Source organism: Gymnodraco acuticeps, unplaced genomic scaffold (assembly GCF_902827175.1).
Source record: "Gymnodraco acuticeps unplaced genomic scaffold, fGymAcu1.1, whole genome shotgun sequence".
Classification (NCBI taxonomy): Eukaryota; Metazoa; Chordata; class Actinopteri; order Perciformes; family Bathydraconidae; genus Gymnodraco; species Gymnodraco acuticeps.
Window position 1 is genome coordinate 1,013,869 of NW_022990082.1, and position 17,955 is coordinate 1,031,823.

Below are 17,955 nucleotides of genomic sequence, written 5' to 3' on the forward strand. Positions count from 1 at the left end.
CACAATTTCATTAATATGTGCTTTCATACTTTTCTGAAACAGTTCAAAGGATCAAACGTTCCCTTGCTTTTGTATCCACAAGCTATTACTATTTTCGTTTTAGATTAAGTATGTACTTTTAGCCAGGAACCACTCACTAATAGTGTTGCAAATATGCCAAGTAAGGGCTATTTAAGCTTCATGATATGCTTCCTCATCATCCTGTATAAATAACTACAACATATTTGACATTTTCCTTGAGACGCCTTTCAGAAAAATCTGCTTCAAATATTTATTGTGCGAAATAACACATAAAGTGACAACATTGGGATTTAAGTCGAAATACATGCAAAACGAGAATTAGATCGAATCTGCTGCTCTTAAATACCACTAACGCTGGCTTTTGAAAGGGCAACTTTATTGACACAGCCCTTGTACGCAGTGTTGTCCTTCAGCATAGCCTTCATTCAAGCTTTTTACTGGCGTAACTGGAATAACCCTGCGTTGAAGGACACTGCACCACTGTGGACCATGGCGGCAAAGATTCTGCCCGTAGTAAAGTAAGTAATTATCATTTTACTCGTAATTTCCATTATGTTTTTGCTACAGTGTGGCGTGCTAGCCGCTCCATTAGCCATGTAGCTTAGTGACGCAAAGCTAACTGTCAGTGTGTCGGAGAGATTTCCAGCTGTCATGAACCACTGTAATTACAGGATAGATAGCTTAGTCTGTTTAATAGATCACTATTTAGCTTATCATAGTCTACCTGGAGCGTTATACATTGCACGTCAACTGTAGCTTTATACACACCAAACGTATTCGTTCACCAACGTGAGCTAATGTTGTATAACTAGCTAACCGTTGAATAGTTAACTGATTATTTATAGATAGATACTTTATTCATCACTGTTCTATAAAAGGCCAAAAATACTACAGCAACTTCAGAGACACTTTAAGCTGTGCACAGCACTAATGGTAACATTTTAAGCGTGTTATTCATCTGTTTGACATATATTTGACAGGATACTGAGGTGGGTTTTCTTGGTTTGTTGCTTGACTGCCTCTCTCCCCATATGTTTAGACTGGCCACCAAGGTGACCATTGCAGGAGGAGCTCTCTACGTCGCCTACGGCTCTGGCCTGTTAGGAAGCAGCGAGCAGGGCTCCGTGGCCCTGGGGAAGGCCAAGGCTGCGATCCCCCCCGCCGTACAGGAGTGGATGAAGTACTTTGGCCTGGAGGTACAGATAAGATGCTCTACTTATGATATGGGCTGGTAGTAGGCATGGCCTTGCAACTACAGGACAATATGAAAAGTAAACCCATTTATATCTATATTTGTTTTTGAAATGTGCCTGCAGTAGCTAAAAAGGTAAATACTTTAAACACTGCTGATCATGCTATATTTGTTGACATGGATTATGTTCTATTCTAGTGTCCTACCATCTCATAGTCGTCCCAAACATCATTTTAATTCACTATTACAAGATGAAAATAATGTATTGTTACATTCAATGAAAAGTTCTCAGTTGTGTTTACTACAAACCAGACCAAGTTATTTAAAAGTAACAATCCTAAAGCAATGGAATCACTAAATATGTTTTTTTGTGGATTCTTTTTAAACCAGCATTGATCCGACCCATTCAAATCCACCAGCTCATTTGTATTCTTTCCCATTAAACAAACTATCATGACTTTCCAGGTACAAGGCCCGGTAACAAAAAAACATAAGATGAAGATAACTGTCTGATTATTCTTAAAAATATCCAAATTATTTGAGTATATATTCCCATTCCGGTGGAATTCTGGAGTATCATGCCCACCATTTTAAGATAATGTATAAGGTAGTATTGGGAGTCATCAGCCAAACTAATATCTCTCAGATTGCACACTGTCTATTTGCACTGGTGTTACACAATTTCATATAAATGCAATATACACTGAACAAAAATATAAATGCAACACGTGGTCTGCGGTTGTGAGGATGTACTGCCAAATTCTCTGAAACGCCTTTGGAGACGGCTTATGGTAGAGAAATGAACATTCAATTCACGGGCAACAGCTCTGGTGGACATTCCTGCTGTCAGCATGCCAATTGCACGCTCCCTCTACATCTGTGGCATTGTGCTGTGTGATAACACTGCACGTTTCAGAGTGGCCTTTTATTGTGGCCAGCCTAAGGCACACCTGTGCAATAATCATGCTGTCTAATCAGCATCTTGATATGCCACACCTGTGAGGTGGGATGGATTATCTCGGCAAAGGAGAAGTGCTCACTATCACAGATTTGTTCAGATTTGTGAACAATATTTGAGAGAAATGGTTATTTTGCGTATATAGAAAATGTTTTAGATCTTTGAGTTCATCTCATGGAAAATGGGAGCAAAAACAAAAGTGTTACATTTATATTTTTGTTCAGTAGTATACATATTTACAATTCATGTAAGCAAGTCCTGTGGTGTTTCAAACTAACAGACCTCTTCTCATCCCCTCCTCAGGCTCAGCTTCCAACCATACCTACAGTGGAATTTTCTCCCGTTCAGGCGTGGAACTCTGGTAAGAACTGAAAGAAAACTTGTTCCCTTTTTTTGAAGAGATTGTAACACGTGTGATACCATCATGAATTTGTTCTTAATGCCCACATTTGAAATGATGGCAGTGACTTAGATATAGTGATATAGTTAGCATTTCATTTGGTCTGTTATCAATTGAAGCATCACTACTATCGCTCCAATATAATTGTTGTTGTATTGGTTTATACCTGTAATGCTTTGAACGTATTTCCGATATCTCTAAACCAAACCATTGATTTGTATTGCAGGGGTGCGGAAAACCATTTCAACTCTTTCAGAGGCTCCAACAAACGCAGTTGGATACACAAATCAAGGTTTTCAGTACATGAAAGACCTGACGAAGTAAACAGGACCTCAACCTGGACAACCTGACATTTATTCATGTTTTTGAGTTTTGCACTTGAGAAATTACTTCTTCAAAAGTTGTTTCCCCTCCCAGGAAAGAAGAAACTCCCAACATAGAAGGAAACAGTTCAGCTATAAGGAGTGGAGACTGAATGTTATTTTGGTTCTCTAAATGTTAGCGGCATTCGTTTTGAGTTGTTTTGTACATAATGCTAGGAAGCTAAATGTAGTTTAAAAAACACATTTTTTTTTTCATTTTGTGTATTCCATCCAAATTAATTTAGCTTAATACTGTCTAATAATCAGTATTTCACCCTCCTTTGTTCTCAAACAATCCAAGTAATCTTATGAAGAGAATGTCTGTATATTGTGTATATATGCAATTTCACCAGTTGTCACAAAAAATACATCAATCTTAAAACAAGTCACGTCTTTAGTTTGATTTATTAAGGAAAGAATATACTGCATGTTGATCAAGGCAGCGTGTCTTAAGAACAAGACCAGACAAATGTGCAAAAATCTTTATTACTCATGACAGAATAATAACGACACAAATTGCCTGTCGATGCTGCTACATCTTGGAACAGGTGTTGATTCAAAGCATAAAGAATAGCGCTTACAGTCATTTGTAACTCCACTTTACACAACACAGAAACACTACACAGCACCACTAGTGGTGATGTACAGTGAGAACCTCTTTTTTTAATGTAGGTTAAACTAACGGTACCTATTCTGCCACACATTGTCACTTTCCTACTGTCAAAATAAGGTTTAAATATATCCAGACACTCTGATCAGATAATTCATGCAGTGTTTTGAAAGCTAAAAATAACAGGAACAGTTAAACCACTGATTGACTAGTTAACTGAGGGATACAATTGAAGAAGACTGACGGGGCTAGACCAATTCAGCAACTGAAAAAGTGTGGATGAAACCAATTTTGCAAACATGTTGGCAAGAGACAAAGTTATAAAGCCTATAACCAGAGTTAGTGAGTTACTGTCAACATACTGTTATTTTTTCAGTTGAATATACCTGTTATAATTCTTGGAAATAAACAACCCTTTCACTAAAAGCTGGTGCTGTTTGGATGAGAAATGTATATAAATGAGAGTAACCACTACAAGCAACATTACAAGGCATTTTACACAAGTCTTACATATTGAATACTGTCATTTGAACATATTGCAACACATTTTTCTTTTTTTCTTCATGCGTATGATATAAAGCATTTATTCCGCCACATTTTCTCTGAAGGAAAAAGCATTTTGGGGAAACTACTGTTGTGGTCAAAAGTTGACATACACTTGTAAAGAACATGTATTTCATGACAGTCTTGACTTTTCAATCATTTCTATAACGCTTATTTTTCTGTGATAGAGTGATTGGAGCACATACTACTTTGTCACAAAACAAAAATCATGAAGTTTGGTTCTTTTGTGAATTTATAATGAGTCTTCTGAAAATGTGATCGAATCTGCTGAGTTAAAAATATACATACAACAACGAAACAAATTGGTAACATGTCCCTTGGCCATTTTCACCTCAATTAGGTGCTTTTGGTAGCCATCCACAAGCTTCTGGTTGAACCTTTGACCCCTCCTCTTGACAGAATTGGTGCATTTCAACTAAATTAGTTGGCTTTCTGACATGGACTTGTTTCCTCAGCACTGTCAGGATTTTGGGAAGCCATTCTAAAACCTTAATTCTAGCCTGATTTAGCCATTCCTTTCCACTTTGTATGTGTGTCTGTGGTCATTGTCCTGTTGGAGCACCCAACTGCGCCCAAGACCCAACCTTCTGGCTGATGATTTTAGGCTCTCCTAAATAATTTGGAGGTAATCCTCTTTCTTCATTATTCCATTGACTTTAGGAAAAGCACCAGTTCCATTGGCAGCTAAACATGCTCAGCGCATAATAGTAGCACCACCATGCTTGACGGTAGGCATAGTGATGTTGGGGTTAAAGGCCTCACCTTCTCTCCTCCAAACATATTTCTGGTAATTGTGGCCAAACAGATAGATTCTTGTTTCCTCTGACCCCAGAACTTTACTCCAGAAGGCTTTTTCTTCGTCCATTTAATCAGCAGTAAACTTCAGTCGAGCCTCAATGTGCCGCTTCTGGAGCGAGGGCTTCCTTCCTGCACGGCAGCCTCTCAGCCCATAGTGATGTAAAACACGCTTGACTGTGGACACTGACACCTGTGTTCCAGCAGCTTCTAATTCATTGCAGACCTTCTTTTTAATGGTACTCTGTTGACTCTTGACCATCCTGACCATTTTTCTCTCCGTAGCAGGTGATGGCTTGCGTTTTCTTCCTGATCATGGCAGTGATGCAACAGTGCCATGCACTTTATACCTACAAACAACTGTGTGCACAGTTGATCTTGGGACCTGTAGCTGCTTTGAAATGGCTACAAGTGACTTTCCTGACTTGTTGAAGTCAATGATCCACTTTTTCAGATCCATGTTGAGGCTCCTTTGACCTTTCCATTGTAGTGATGTGGATGAGTCTAACGATTGTATCATATGAACCCTATTTAAATTATAATCACTCACACAAAGTTAATTTGATTAAAACAACTTTCTACATCCCAAAAATTGATAATTCATGTTATATGTATATTTTTAACTCAGCAGATTCGATCACATTTTCAGAAAACCCATTATAAATTAATAAAAGAACCAAACTTCATGATTTTTGTTTTGTGACAACGTAGTATTTGCTCCAATTACTCTATCACAGAAAAAAAAGAGTTGTAGAAATTATTGAAAAGTCTAGACTGTCATGAAATACATGTTCTTTACAAGTGTATGTAAACTTTTGACCACAACTGTATATAGCGTACTATAACCTAAACATGTAAACTTTATACAATAAAGTGCTCCCCGAAGATCAACAGTGAGCTTATACAACCAATGAAGTGTGTAATATTTAAAGAACATTTGATACTGCATTAACAGCAAAACACAGCACTCATAAACTAATGGTTGCAAAACTTTCCTCAAGCTGTCAGTGTCCTTACATCTGAATGAAATCCAAATAGCAGCCTTCATACGCAATGATTTAATAAGGGTGTAGATGGTGGAGATATAGTATTTACAATATTGCAAAAATGACAAGCCGAAAGGCACTTTATGATTTGTGTGGGATCTAATTTATATGAGAATTTGGCAAACTGTGTCTTCTCCACCAGTGCAAAGTATCTTATAACTTGCTAAATATGGTGCAACGGTGCAGGAGAATCTTTACACAAAGCATAATTAATCTAAAAGGCTTTTGTAAATATAAGGGACCCCTTTTACAAAGTTGATATCAGCCATTCCTTCCATTATTAACAATAATTGTATAATATTGTTAAATGAATACAATACACACATTCATCTGCCCATTCAATTTAATAAATGCCTCAGTGGAATGTGTCTATCCCAAACGTAATGCGTATATCGTGCTTACTAGCTATTTAATTAGGATAATTACTCCAAGGACAGATGAGCGAACATCTCAAGGAAAAACAAAACCAAATGCAGAAATCAACTGCCCTCTTTGCAGCTGTCGGGCCATCCTGAACTGTCCAACCTTAAATAAAAATGCAGAGCAGCAACAATAAAAACAAGTTGACTCCATCTCCTTGCGATAGCCGAGCATAGCGGTGCTACAGTTCTGCTGTGCATATGAAAAACAGATTGCACTTTCTTCTGAACAATAAAGCGTTTTAACTATTCAACCCTGCCATGGCTTTGGATAACAGATTATAACGATGAGTGGAACAGACGCAGATGGAGGGAGGCTGGAGAGTGAGATCAAGTGTCCACTATGCCTAGGTGGTTTTCACCAGGTCATAGACATGGATATGAAAGTCATCATCATATTTGATATAGTAGACAGAGGGCTTGGCTGGGACCTGGTAGATGACCAGGCCTGTTCTCTTCACACCTTTGTCAGTAACATACTCCACCTGTTTCCCCACCAGACTCTCCGTCTCTTCTCCGGGCTTCCTGTCTGCAGGCAACAGGTGTTTGTTTTCTGAGGAGTGAAACATTATAGCGTTACATGTGAGTAAGTCCAAGTTAGTTTGACATTTGCTTGTGTGTAACTCACCAAACACCGCCTACTTAAAGTATCTCAAAGTGGATACAACACACAGTGGTTTGTTTTTCAACCAAAATGTGCACGGAAAATGATTAAAACCAAGAGTTCTTTATTATTCTAGAAATGATCTATCCCAAAATGTATCTTATTCATAAAAATAATAGGATGTGATAACTGTCATAAGAAGTATACATCCCAATTTTCCCATTCCAGTCTTAATTTCTTTTTAGACAACTTTAAACATTTTTTTTAATTACTTTAGACAACTTTTAAGCATGTAATCTCTATAATATAAATAATGATGGCAACAAATCTTTAAAATAACAAACAATATGAGTTTTTAAATGTGTTCAATATTTAGATTGGATATCATTCGACCTCATACAGAATATATCTCTTATCTCCAAACACAACTCCAAGCGTAACTTTAAATGATGTACTTTAGCCTGTTTACTATTACGAGTATAATTATTTGATGAATACTATTGATAAATACAGACTTCTAAGACCACCAGGAACTCACATGCTATCCATGTCAAATAAGTTGAAACAGTCCTCCAAAGTAGAAAATACATTTCCATCACATAGCAGATCTTGATCTATAAAGCTTTAGGACACAGTTATTGAAGACTTAAGAAAGCCTTGTTAAGTATCAATCGGTCTTTGTTAAAAAAAACAACCAGTACCTGCTTCAGGCAGAATCCTGAGGTCTCCGTCAGCATAGTCGTCCCACAGCTGGTACATATAAAGCACGGGGTCCTTTTCATAAGTGATATAATACCAGTTGGTCATGATGGGAGCTCTGGAGAGGACCATGCCTCTCCACTCGTTCTTCTCTCCATCCTCCTTTTCAAACAGATGCTCCACAGCTTTGCCCACCAGCTCCTCCGCCCCTGGTGGCATCTTGATCTTGTTGTTTACTTTGGAGACACAGCCACAAACGATGTAAACATTAAAAGTGAGAAACATGGCAATTTGTTACCAAACCGCAGGTAAACGTGAATAGCATCTTCATTATATGACAAATGTTTCTCTTTGTTAATAAGTCTAAAACTACATGGTGCAGATTAACGAGAGGTGTGGTAACTCACCAACTTTTTCTGACAGGACCTGCAGGTTCGACACTCTCTCGTCCTTGAACAGCTCGATGCCATAGACGCAGTCGAAGCCGTCATACTTCACCATGAAGAGAGAAGTGTTCACACTCAGCCTGTCCAGTACCGTTCCCTTCCATTTGCTCTGGTTCCCCTTCTCACGCCAGTTATGCTGAATGCGGACTCCCAGAATGCTGTTGGGATCCGGGGTCAATGTGTCACTCAGCTCCCCGCTACTCCGCTTTCTGAGAAAACAGGAATATTAAGGGCTGTGCGTCTGTTGTCCCATTAAAAAATACTCTGTTGTTTTGTATACAGCTGTTTATTTGAATGCAGTGGGATTTTTTACCATTTACATTATGTTATAAAACCACCTCTAATAACTATTACACTATATTTTAAAACAACCATTAATGGCCTCATGTGATGACATAGCTTTGTTTCAACATACCTGCCTCTTTTCTTGGACATGCCTCCAGAAAGTCAAAGGCTACTGATAAAGAGAAAGACAGGGACACGTTTCAGTGATTATGAGAGAGTATGACAGCTGCCATACCTGCCGTGTCCTGTATATAACCTATATAACAGCATGAGGAAGGCCTCTGCTCCAGCTAAGAGGCTGTCCTCTCTACAGAAACCTGTGACAGACTGCAGGCTGCTCAACAGAGACTGACAACTGCAGCAGCCAATAGATTAGCATGCAGGAATAACTTCCTGGGTATTTACTCTAACTACACAGACATGGAGGTCATATCTGGTGCGAGACTTGGTCATATTTCTTACACAACTTCAGCTCCGTTAAGTATTTAAAACACAATCTGGCAGACACAACTTCAATATGTCAGCCATTTCACTGTAGCTGACATATTACAGTATACAACGTTAGCCGGTTACATGTGACTGTAAATAACTTGAATATTAGCAGCATACATGAACAATATATTGAGATGAGTACTATAAACCACGTTATAAGGCATGCCGTATACCACCTGTCCTGGACTTAATCCAACACACCTACACCTCACTGTACGTTATCAATAAGGCTAGCTCTACCTCAATGCAGATGTGAAGGCAGCTAGCTAAACCCGTGTCCCTGAAACCAGGTATCACACACCAGCAACAACTGGGTGGTTACAGCCCATTTTCTCCCCACGTAACATCTCTCCATTACCTTTACGCAGATTTCATATCAGTATTGTTCAGTTCGTCTGGCAGAGAAATGCTGCCACACACCAGCCCGCCTATGTAAATCTCGCGAAACCTGTGGAAAATGGGAGATGCGGAAACGAGACTCTAGTTCCCAGGGAGCCTTCGGTTGCCACGACCACAGAGAAAGACAGCAACACTCGCGCAATGAACGCTGGGAAATTGTGTTTTAATGACAATGATGTGGACTTTTTTTAACAACCGGAGTTACACAGGTGTTGTGCTGCATGCTGCGTTCGAGTGTTTTCGGAAATAGCGTCATTACGGTATTATAGCGCATGATAGACATGAAAAGGTACACAGCAACAAACCACAGCAGGAGAGTGAGGTCGGAATTTTCTGTGACGCAAGACTCGCCAATAATTTGATTTAAAGGGGCAGAGAACGTTAAGGAGATTTTAAAGTTAGAAAAGCAACATTAGCATACAATGTGGTGTTTGGACTGTATTGCCAAGCATACTCTTTCTTTAACATGTAAATGCAACTTTAGGTCTTTCACAACAATTAGCAAATCAAGTTTGATCCACATATTAAATACATTGCACTGATGTGAAATATGGTGCAACCAGTGTTGCAAATACTCAATGGCCGTAATGACCACGTTTTAAATGTATCTTGAATTATGAACTGAATGCCTGCAATACAACTGTTCCAGTAATCTTCAGGGTCGTTAGACAGCTACAATGACCTCTTGCCTAGCATTTAGGGCAGTGTTAGTGAGCATGGGCAAATCAATGGTAAAATCAGCTGTGCCACTGACTTTAATGATGTCTCAAAGTGAGGTGTTCATACTTTATCTGTGAAAACGTTCGTGAAATACGCCCTTTTTTTTAACAAATTCAACATGATATATCCTGAACCTATATTGTCATTAGGCTACTAATTCTGCTTAGTAGCCTACTACATTTTTTTTCTAAAGCTGTAATGACAGAGTTCATGATTTCCTGGTGGTGTCACTGTTTGACAATTCAAAACGTAGTGCTGTGGGATTGACTACACTCATTTTCACTTTGTTGCAGGCCAGTATATTTTTTTAATTTGAAAACAAAATTCCTGACTTATTCAAAGGCATGATGCATAACAGAAACAAAAGGCAACAACAGTGGGGGTGAAACTTCCTTTATCATCTTATCTCAACAGCCACAGCACTGCATGGCACATCATTATAAAGAGTGTTGTCTTACATTTGCATCCCAGTCAAGCATATTATTAACACATAACCATTATACCTAATTTGCCTAATTCTTGTTTAACACTCTTGCTATCCAACCCCTGAAGGTTGAAATGCGTGTGTAGACATCAGGAGTCCTTTTTTTTTTAACAAATTCAACATGATATACCCTGAACCTATATTGTCATTACTACTAATTCTGCTACTACATTTTGTTTCTAAAGCTGTAATGACAGAGTTCATGATTTCCTGGTGGTGTCACTGTTTGACAATTCAAAACGTAGTGCTGTGGGATTGACTACACTCATTTTCACTTGTTGCAGGCCAGTATATTTTTTCAATTTGACGACGAAAAAACTAAATTCCTGACTTATTCAAAGGCATGATGCATAACAGAAACAAAAGGCAACAACAGTGGGGGTGACAAAAACTTCCTTTATTATCTTATCTCAACAGCCACAGCACTGCATGGCACATGACACCTCATTATAAAGAGCGTTGTCTTACTGTACATTTGCATCAAGCATATTATTGACACATAACCATTATACCTAATTTGCCTAATTCTTGTTTAACACTCTTGCTATCCAACGCCTGAAGGTTGAAATGCGTGTGTAGACATCAGGAGTCCTGGGGTCTCCGCATCTCCGACCAGAGAAGGAGACGACGCCTGCTGCTGCTCCATCACACACCAACGGACCACCTGAATCCCCCTTAAACAGAAAAGATGAGAGACCCTTCACAAATTGTGTAGTTTGTTTGAAACATCCTGAGATCTTTTTTTGTTCTCAGCCTTACTTAATAACTGCAAACATAAAATAAGACGGTGTAGAAGTGGTGTGAAAAATAAAGACTTCTATCTTTGAGTCTGCCTCGGTGTTAATGTGAAGATAAAACATCACAGAAAAGACACATTAGTTTCTAGTGTTTAACCACAAAGGGTTAATTATGTCCTTCACTACAGTGGCATCATTTTTAAACGAAAAACAAAGATATTATTAACAAATGTAATGTTTATTTTAACATATTGAAGCGTACTCTTTGAAAGGTTTGCTTTTAAGCGTATTCTCTTACCGAGCAGAAGCCTTGAAAGACACCGGCTCCAATGCCACAAACCATGCTGCTGGTGATGGGAACAGTTCTCCACCTTTTAATACACCCCCGCTGTGGCAGGGTGGTTACGTTGACTTCCTGAAGCCTGTTCGGTAAGGTGCCATTGTCCCCTACATCCCCCCAGCCAGCTGTGATGCACTGACTGGAAGTACTCAGCCTGCCTCTTTTCGGAGAGATCAGCTGCACGGAGTCCGTCAGTTGTGCACTTCCATTGAGCTAAGACAAGAACAATTCAATTGATAAAGAAATACGTACATTTAAACCTTAATTTCCCCTTAATAATCTGATTCACCAACAATGTAATCCTTACCTTTAAAAGCATGATATCATTTCCATGTCCATCATAGTTGGGATGTGGAATGGATCTGACTACAGTGAACTCCTGCTTTGTAGGCTCATTAGCGTTCAGGGAATTAGCTCCAAGCACGACTGTATATGGTCTAGAAATCACAATAAAATGATGGATAGGCATTCGGTTAAGAGTTCAAATAATTTCTCTTGAGATTGACATTATTTTCAACATTGAAAATATCATTACATAAAAGAAAACAAATTGACCACTTCTAAGAACAATTTATGTTTTCTAGTTGTCCTACAAATCAGCACTTTCCATTCATTTATTAAGTACACAATCACCTTGCCGACTTTAAAGAAGAACGGTATTCACTACAGTAAAACATTATCAAAGAGTGCATCCCCAAAAACATGTCCTGCTTGTAACTAAGCCTTACTTTGACAAATATGTAAAAATGTTTGCTGGAATAAATTACTTTGGTCTGACGAATTAAATGTCCCTGTAAGTTTGTATTTCTACTAAATTGACCTGATATGAAAAAACACAAAATAACAGAAAAATCTCTGACTGTTTTTTTTTAATCTTACATGGGTATCTCACAATGTGCTGCTGTGAGCACAAAGTCCCCTCTCATCAGGGCACCCCCACAGAGGTGGCGTCCTCGGACTTGCAGCGAGGCCATGTACGGTCGAGAATTAGGGGCAGCATCTCTTCCTCCAACAATATAAGAACCATTAGCTCCTGAAATACAAAATCACAATTCATTAATCGCCTGTGTTTATCCAAATTGCTCTCAGTTGGCAGCCAATGCTAATTTATGTCTCATCTTACCATTAAAGATGAAGAGCAGCAGTAGTAGGGAGCTGGTTGCCATGGTCTCTGCTCAAATCCACACCTTCCACTAAAGGTCTTGTCATTTTTAGAGAAGTAAGATATTACTTAGTTTGTGGTCTTTATTGCTTCAGTGTGTTTGCTAACAGTCTGTTGACTTTTCGTAAAAGGATGGTTGGATTACAAAACCTGTGTAACTTGCATGTTCAAAACAGGCTTTCATAATAGATGCAATAAACGTGTTAAAGACAATGGCCATATTGAGGCCCACAACGCTTTAAGGGTTAAAACTGCTGTATGTGTCACAGTGTACAAGATTAAAATGTAATGTAAGTTGTTTAGCAAAGGTAGACATTTTGAAAAAAGCTATATAGACGTTTCCTGGTTCCACCCCTGGTACATTTCAGCCTCTGTCAGAAGTGTGTGTGTGTGTGTGTGTGTGTGTGTGTGTGTGTGTGTGTGTGTGTGTGTGTGTGTGTGTGTGTGTGTGTGTGTGTGTGTGTGTGTGTGTGTGTGTGGTGTGTGGTATGTGTGTGTTGTGTGTGCGTGTGTGTGTGTGTGGTGTGTGTGTGTGTGTGGTATGTGTGTGGTGTGTGGTATGTGTGTGTTGTGTGTGTGTGTGGTGTGCGGTGTGTGATATGTGTGTGTGTGTGTGTGTGTGGTGTGTGGTATGTGTGTGTTGTGTAGTGTGTGTGTGCGTGTTGTTTTAATGAGCAATTTGGTTGGTAGACTAGTAAACTGCAACTGTAAGATCCCATATTCATTAAAGTGACAGAGACAAAAGCGCATGTGTGTGTGTGTGTGTGTGTGTGTGTGTGTGTGTGTGTGTGTGTGTGTGTGTGTGTGTGTGTGTGTGTGTGTGTGTGTGTGTGTGTGTGTGTGTGTGTGTGTGTGTGTGTGTGTGTGTGTGTGTGTGCGTGTGTGTGCATCGAGAATTTTTACAAACTTTATTTTAATATTAGTGCTTAGATTTAACTCTTGCAAATTGTTGAAAGAATTATTTCTCTTTTCACTAGTTTACATCATGTGAACAAGAGCTTCATTGAAGAAATAATGTGGTTTAGTGTAATGCAACACATGGTAGACAGAAACGCTCTGCTCTAACATGTAACTGAGTTCCTCAGTTATGTTGAAAATATTTTCAAATTCTCCTGATGAAACTGCAGTAAATGTCAATATAAAACTGCCATTTTAAGAATCAAGTATCACTGTTTTGATTACTAAACACTAGAAATATATATTTTAGATTTCTCATAATGACATAAATACAATTTGTTGTACCCTGTTGAAGACCGTTACCATAGGAAACAAATACTACAATATTTAGAATTTGGTTTTGATTTTTATCAAATGGTCGTATTTATTCATCATTATTTAGATGAATGAGGACATGGTTCATGTGTGCCTCGCGTGACACAGCCTAATCAAACATTTCTTTGACTTGTGTGACAAACTAGCTGAACCTCAGTAACCACAGTTTCCAACCTCAGATGAGTGTTGATGTCAGAAGACACCACACTCATATCTTATCGTCTTGCTATACTGCTGTATGCCAGACACGTATGCAAACAGCATTTCAAATGTCTGCCCTTTGTCATTTTTTAGGAAAAGAGGAAATAAATAAATAACAATAAATATAATATTACGAATACTATCATTCGCAACCTTTTCTCTTTCCTGAATGGTTATTCTCCATAATGTACGTGATTTACCAATAGTAGGACTGTTTCATTTTGAATCTATTATATTACATTATCTTATTTATAGTCTAATGGGATGGCATTCATGTCTTGGATCCTGGAATAGCTTCTTACCGATGTCATAGGACCTTCACTATGGTTTGCTGAGGTTATATAGCTTAATTGAGCTATATATAACATCAACATGTTATATATATTATATTTATATGTATTTTTTATATTTTAAATAACTTATTTATTTCCTGTTAGGTTAGGTTAAGTTAATTTATTTATTTCATTGTTTTTAACACACTTCTTCTATGAAAAAATCATCTGTTAATCCCCTTGTATGAGTGTCTTGGCTGACCTGCTTCTCTGACTAAGCAGCTCAATAAATAAATATCTGCCTGCACAATCCAATCTGTTTCATTGAATGAATTGAATGAAAGAGAAAACGATATTTGAGAAACATTTTTAATGTTGCCATTGCATTAAAGAGCAAACACTCAGTGACTAAGACACATTATTTTCTACCAAATACAATACAAGTGTGCTGAAGCAAAGCTTTTTGAAATATTGTTACATTTTACAAACATTTCTTCGCTTTAATACAGGCGTTGATCCAGGAACGGTATTTTGAGATATCAACGTAGACGTTGGGTAAACCTGGGAAGGAACAGTTGTCATTGACAGTCGCAATTCCAACAGCTTTCCCCTTGCACACGAGGGGTCCACCAGCATCACTCTGTGAGCAGGAAATATCTTTATTTGTTAAAAAGATTATGCATGATGTTATACTTTCTTTTGGAATAAGAAACAAATGTATCTATGAAACATACCTTACAAAATCCTCCCTGTTTTCCACCTGTACAGATAGCATTGGCAAGAAGTTCAGGAATCTGATCTTTGCAAGCCTTCGGGCTGATGACAGTCACGTCCACCACATTGAGCTGATCAACAGAATCAGATCCATCGTTCTTTTCTGGACCCCATCCAGCTACTTGGCACTTTTCATTTTCTTTTACATCCGTTTCAGGGTCTTGAAGTTGTATTTCTTCTGGTAGCTTTTCTGGTTTTCCGGGATTTATCTTGAGATAATCAAAAAGCAGTTTTTCAAAACACAGTCTTACATCATATGTCAGGTACAAATTGGTTTGTTGGAGCACATGAGTCAATTAAATAAAGGTTATTACGAGCAGGATTACAGTATATCAACCGGTTTTTGGTTGTGCTGTGTAAATATTATAAGCAGGAATATTTAATACTATTTGCTTCCCCCCGTTTATTTACATTTACCCTCACTGAAATTAAACTCAGTTGTTTCATTTTCTTCAAACCACGGGACTACTGGGCTGAATAAACTTACTTCAATGAGCATGATGTCAGTCCCAATCCAAGGTGGAGGTTTGCATGTGGATATAATGTGTTCTTTTATTTTAGGGCCAGGTTTCCTGAGATCGTGGGTGCCGAGAATAGCCATTGGTTGTCCGTCTTCATCACTGAAAAAGACATCAGTGAGAGGTTATAGTTGTATTTTGTAAAGTTGTGACAACACAGAACAAATGAAACATGCTTTTTACATCAGACAACAAAACATTAGCTAGAAAAGGAGGAGTAACTTACCATTCATACCCCCCATGGGTGACAACAAATTGTTTGCTGACAAGGAATCCTCCACATATGTGTTCATTGTTTTCCTGCACCGATACCATAAACTTCATCGAATTACCTTTGGCAGCTGTCCCATTTATGATTTTACTTCCAAGTACTGTAATCATATGAATAAAATAACAAAGAGTTAAAACTAGTTATTATTTAATTTTCAGGATGAAGAAAAGTCATCAGAACAATTTACCGTTTTGATCTTGGCATGCCAGAAGAAAAAGAAGCAGAATCTTGGAGAGCCCACACATCGTGGCGACAGGATGATCAGCCCGCTGTCAAGTGGAACCTTTTTACTGCAGAGTTCGAACTACACAATATGATTGCCATCTATTTATCTTCACTTCCAACCACATCCTGCGGGAGATGCTATTTTGCAACATTGCAAAGAACATACATCATGTAAATACTATGTGTTGTTAGGACACATGGCCCTTCTCACTTCGGTTAAATTGATTCCTTGCGTCCCTCACTTGCGTAGTTTCCCTGTGACTACCAGGAAAGCATGGAGAGATGCAAGGAAACCACGAGAAGCAGGGAAATGAGTTTTAAGAGCAATGGGACGTCCTTTCCTCCGGAGCGTCCGTTTGTGATGACGCTGCACAGCTGATCGTCTGACAGCAGCCAGCTCTGTCCCCTTTTTTTTCACAAACACCCCCGCCTCTGTTAGTACACATTTACTGACACAAACATTTGTATCATCTGTTGTAGACCCAAATAAATTAAATTAAATAAGAACTCTTTCTCAAAAAAGATAAACGCCATTCTTAAAATGTATAAACGAACATTAGTTGGATTAATATTGATTAGAGTGCACAATAGAAATAAAATAATTCAGAGAAGAAAAAGAGATATGTTATCTATCAAAACCCAGTTAGATTAACATTCATTGGACTGCACACTTTGTTTGTTTGTTTGTGTGGATATCAGTGGCGAACTGTCTGTGTCAATCACAACTGGACCTTCTGTAGGCACACACCCCTCCGCGACCGCCCCTCCCCCCCTCCCCTCCGCGGCATTATAATGTCCGTCTTTTCAGACATGTCGTCTTGAAAAGGATACTCACACCAATTCCGCAACAACTTCATCTTCACCTGTTGCACTTGTCCTTACAACGTTAAAAATAATAAAACGGCATGAATTGCTTCGTCGCATTCATCTTGATGCTCTGTCTCGAGCCAGTTAACTAGCGGGCCTTCTATAATACCCTGGAACCGAGGGGAACTCTGAAAGAATACGCCCATTGGCTACAAATCAATATATGATTGGTTGATCAAACTGTCAGTCCAAACGTACGCTCTCATTCAGTGCAACGGCCAGGGCATTCGATCAAGGATGTAGAATACCTTGGTTGAAGGATATTCTACCCAGAGACCCAGAACAAGATCTGATTGGTTGCTTTCTTTTCTAACACAAAACCACTGAAATGCGCAGTGCATGGACCGAGAAGGACAAACAAATCAACGTAATATTACAGATCAACAACACAGATACGATTCTCATTTATTCATTGTATTGTGGTGACCACCTATTAATACACTGGGACATAATTCATACATGGAACTACAGTTGGGGCTATTGTTCCCACACGGACATGTTATGTGTTTACTATATATGTTGTGTGCCCTCCTGACTTCGCTCTCTTGTCGACCCGGGCTGCGACCCGACAACATGTCCTTTGCAGCTTGTGAATAAATCACTATTCTTGCACCTTCCTTGCACCGCCTCTGACTCCATATCTCTCGGCACTACACTGGTGACCCTGATACGTCTTGAGAAGTTTCCGGGACGGAGCCGAACACGGCAAAAGGAACTCGAGTTCCTTTCTCGAAATGCCGGGGTTTGATTGGAGACGTCCGTGGCTGCCACCGGCGCGCGGACGGAGGCTCGGTGCGCGCTCAGAAGAAGGCTGGAGACG

The 17,955-nt window shown here is 38.9% G+C and overlaps 4 protein-coding genes across 6 annotated transcripts; 1 reads left to right on the top strand and 3 right to left on the bottom strand.

The window, feature by feature from the left end:
- Positions 1–375: 375 nt before the first annotated feature.
- On the top strand, positions 376–3,963 carry micos13 (mitochondrial contact site and cristae organizing system subunit 13). Its single transcript, XM_034216240.1, has 4 exons — positions 376–539; positions 1,061–1,217; positions 2,475–2,532; positions 2,798–3,963. The coding sequence occupies exons 1-4, from the start codon at positions 511–513 to the stop codon at positions 2,893–2,895; spliced, it is 342 nt and encodes a 113-aa protein (XP_034072131.1). The 5' UTR covers positions 376–510; the 3' UTR covers positions 2,896–3,963.
- Positions 3,401–9,595, bottom strand: LOC117546126 (spindlin-W-like). 3 transcript variants are annotated; one of them, XM_034216237.1, is made up of 5 exons: positions 9,252–9,595; positions 8,532–8,570; positions 8,078–8,325; positions 7,673–7,906; positions 3,401–6,920 (listed from the first exon to the last, which is right to left on the bottom strand). In XM_034216237.1, the coding sequence occupies exons 2-5, from the start codon at positions 8,549–8,551 to the stop codon at positions 6,715–6,717; spliced, it is 708 nt and encodes a 235-aa protein (XP_034072128.1). In that variant the 5' UTR covers positions 8,552–8,570; positions 9,252–9,595; the 3' UTR covers positions 3,401–6,714. The 3 variants fall into 3 exon arrangements, with proteins under 3 accessions (XP_034072128.1, XP_034072129.1, XP_034072127.1); XM_034216238.1 differs by having other exon boundaries at positions 8,536–8,573; positions 9,252–9,593; XM_034216236.1 differs by having other exon boundaries at positions 8,532–8,573; positions 9,252–9,591.
- A 1,277-nt stretch (positions 9,596–10,872) lies between these two features.
- LOC117546125 (serine protease 57-like) lies at positions 10,873–12,781 on the bottom strand. The gene is made up of 5 exons (XM_034216235.1): positions 12,697–12,781; positions 12,453–12,606; positions 11,881–12,010; positions 11,532–11,786; positions 10,873–11,170 (listed from the first exon to the last, which is right to left on the bottom strand). The coding sequence occupies exons 1-5, from the start codon at positions 12,737–12,739 to the stop codon at positions 11,018–11,020; spliced, it is 735 nt and encodes a 244-aa protein (XP_034072126.1). The 5' UTR covers positions 12,740–12,781; the 3' UTR covers positions 10,873–11,017.
- Positions 12,782–14,835: 2,054 nt separating this feature from the next.
- Positions 14,836–16,545, bottom strand: LOC117546124 (granzyme K-like). Its single transcript, XM_034216234.1, has 5 exons — positions 16,231–16,545; positions 15,999–16,143; positions 15,742–15,874; positions 15,215–15,463; positions 14,836–15,120 (listed from the first exon to the last, which is right to left on the bottom strand). The coding sequence occupies exons 1-5, from the start codon at positions 16,286–16,288 to the stop codon at positions 14,962–14,964; spliced, it is 744 nt and encodes a 247-aa protein (XP_034072125.1). The 5' UTR covers positions 16,289–16,545; the 3' UTR covers positions 14,836–14,961.
- Positions 16,546–17,955: the final 1,410 nt, after the last annotated feature.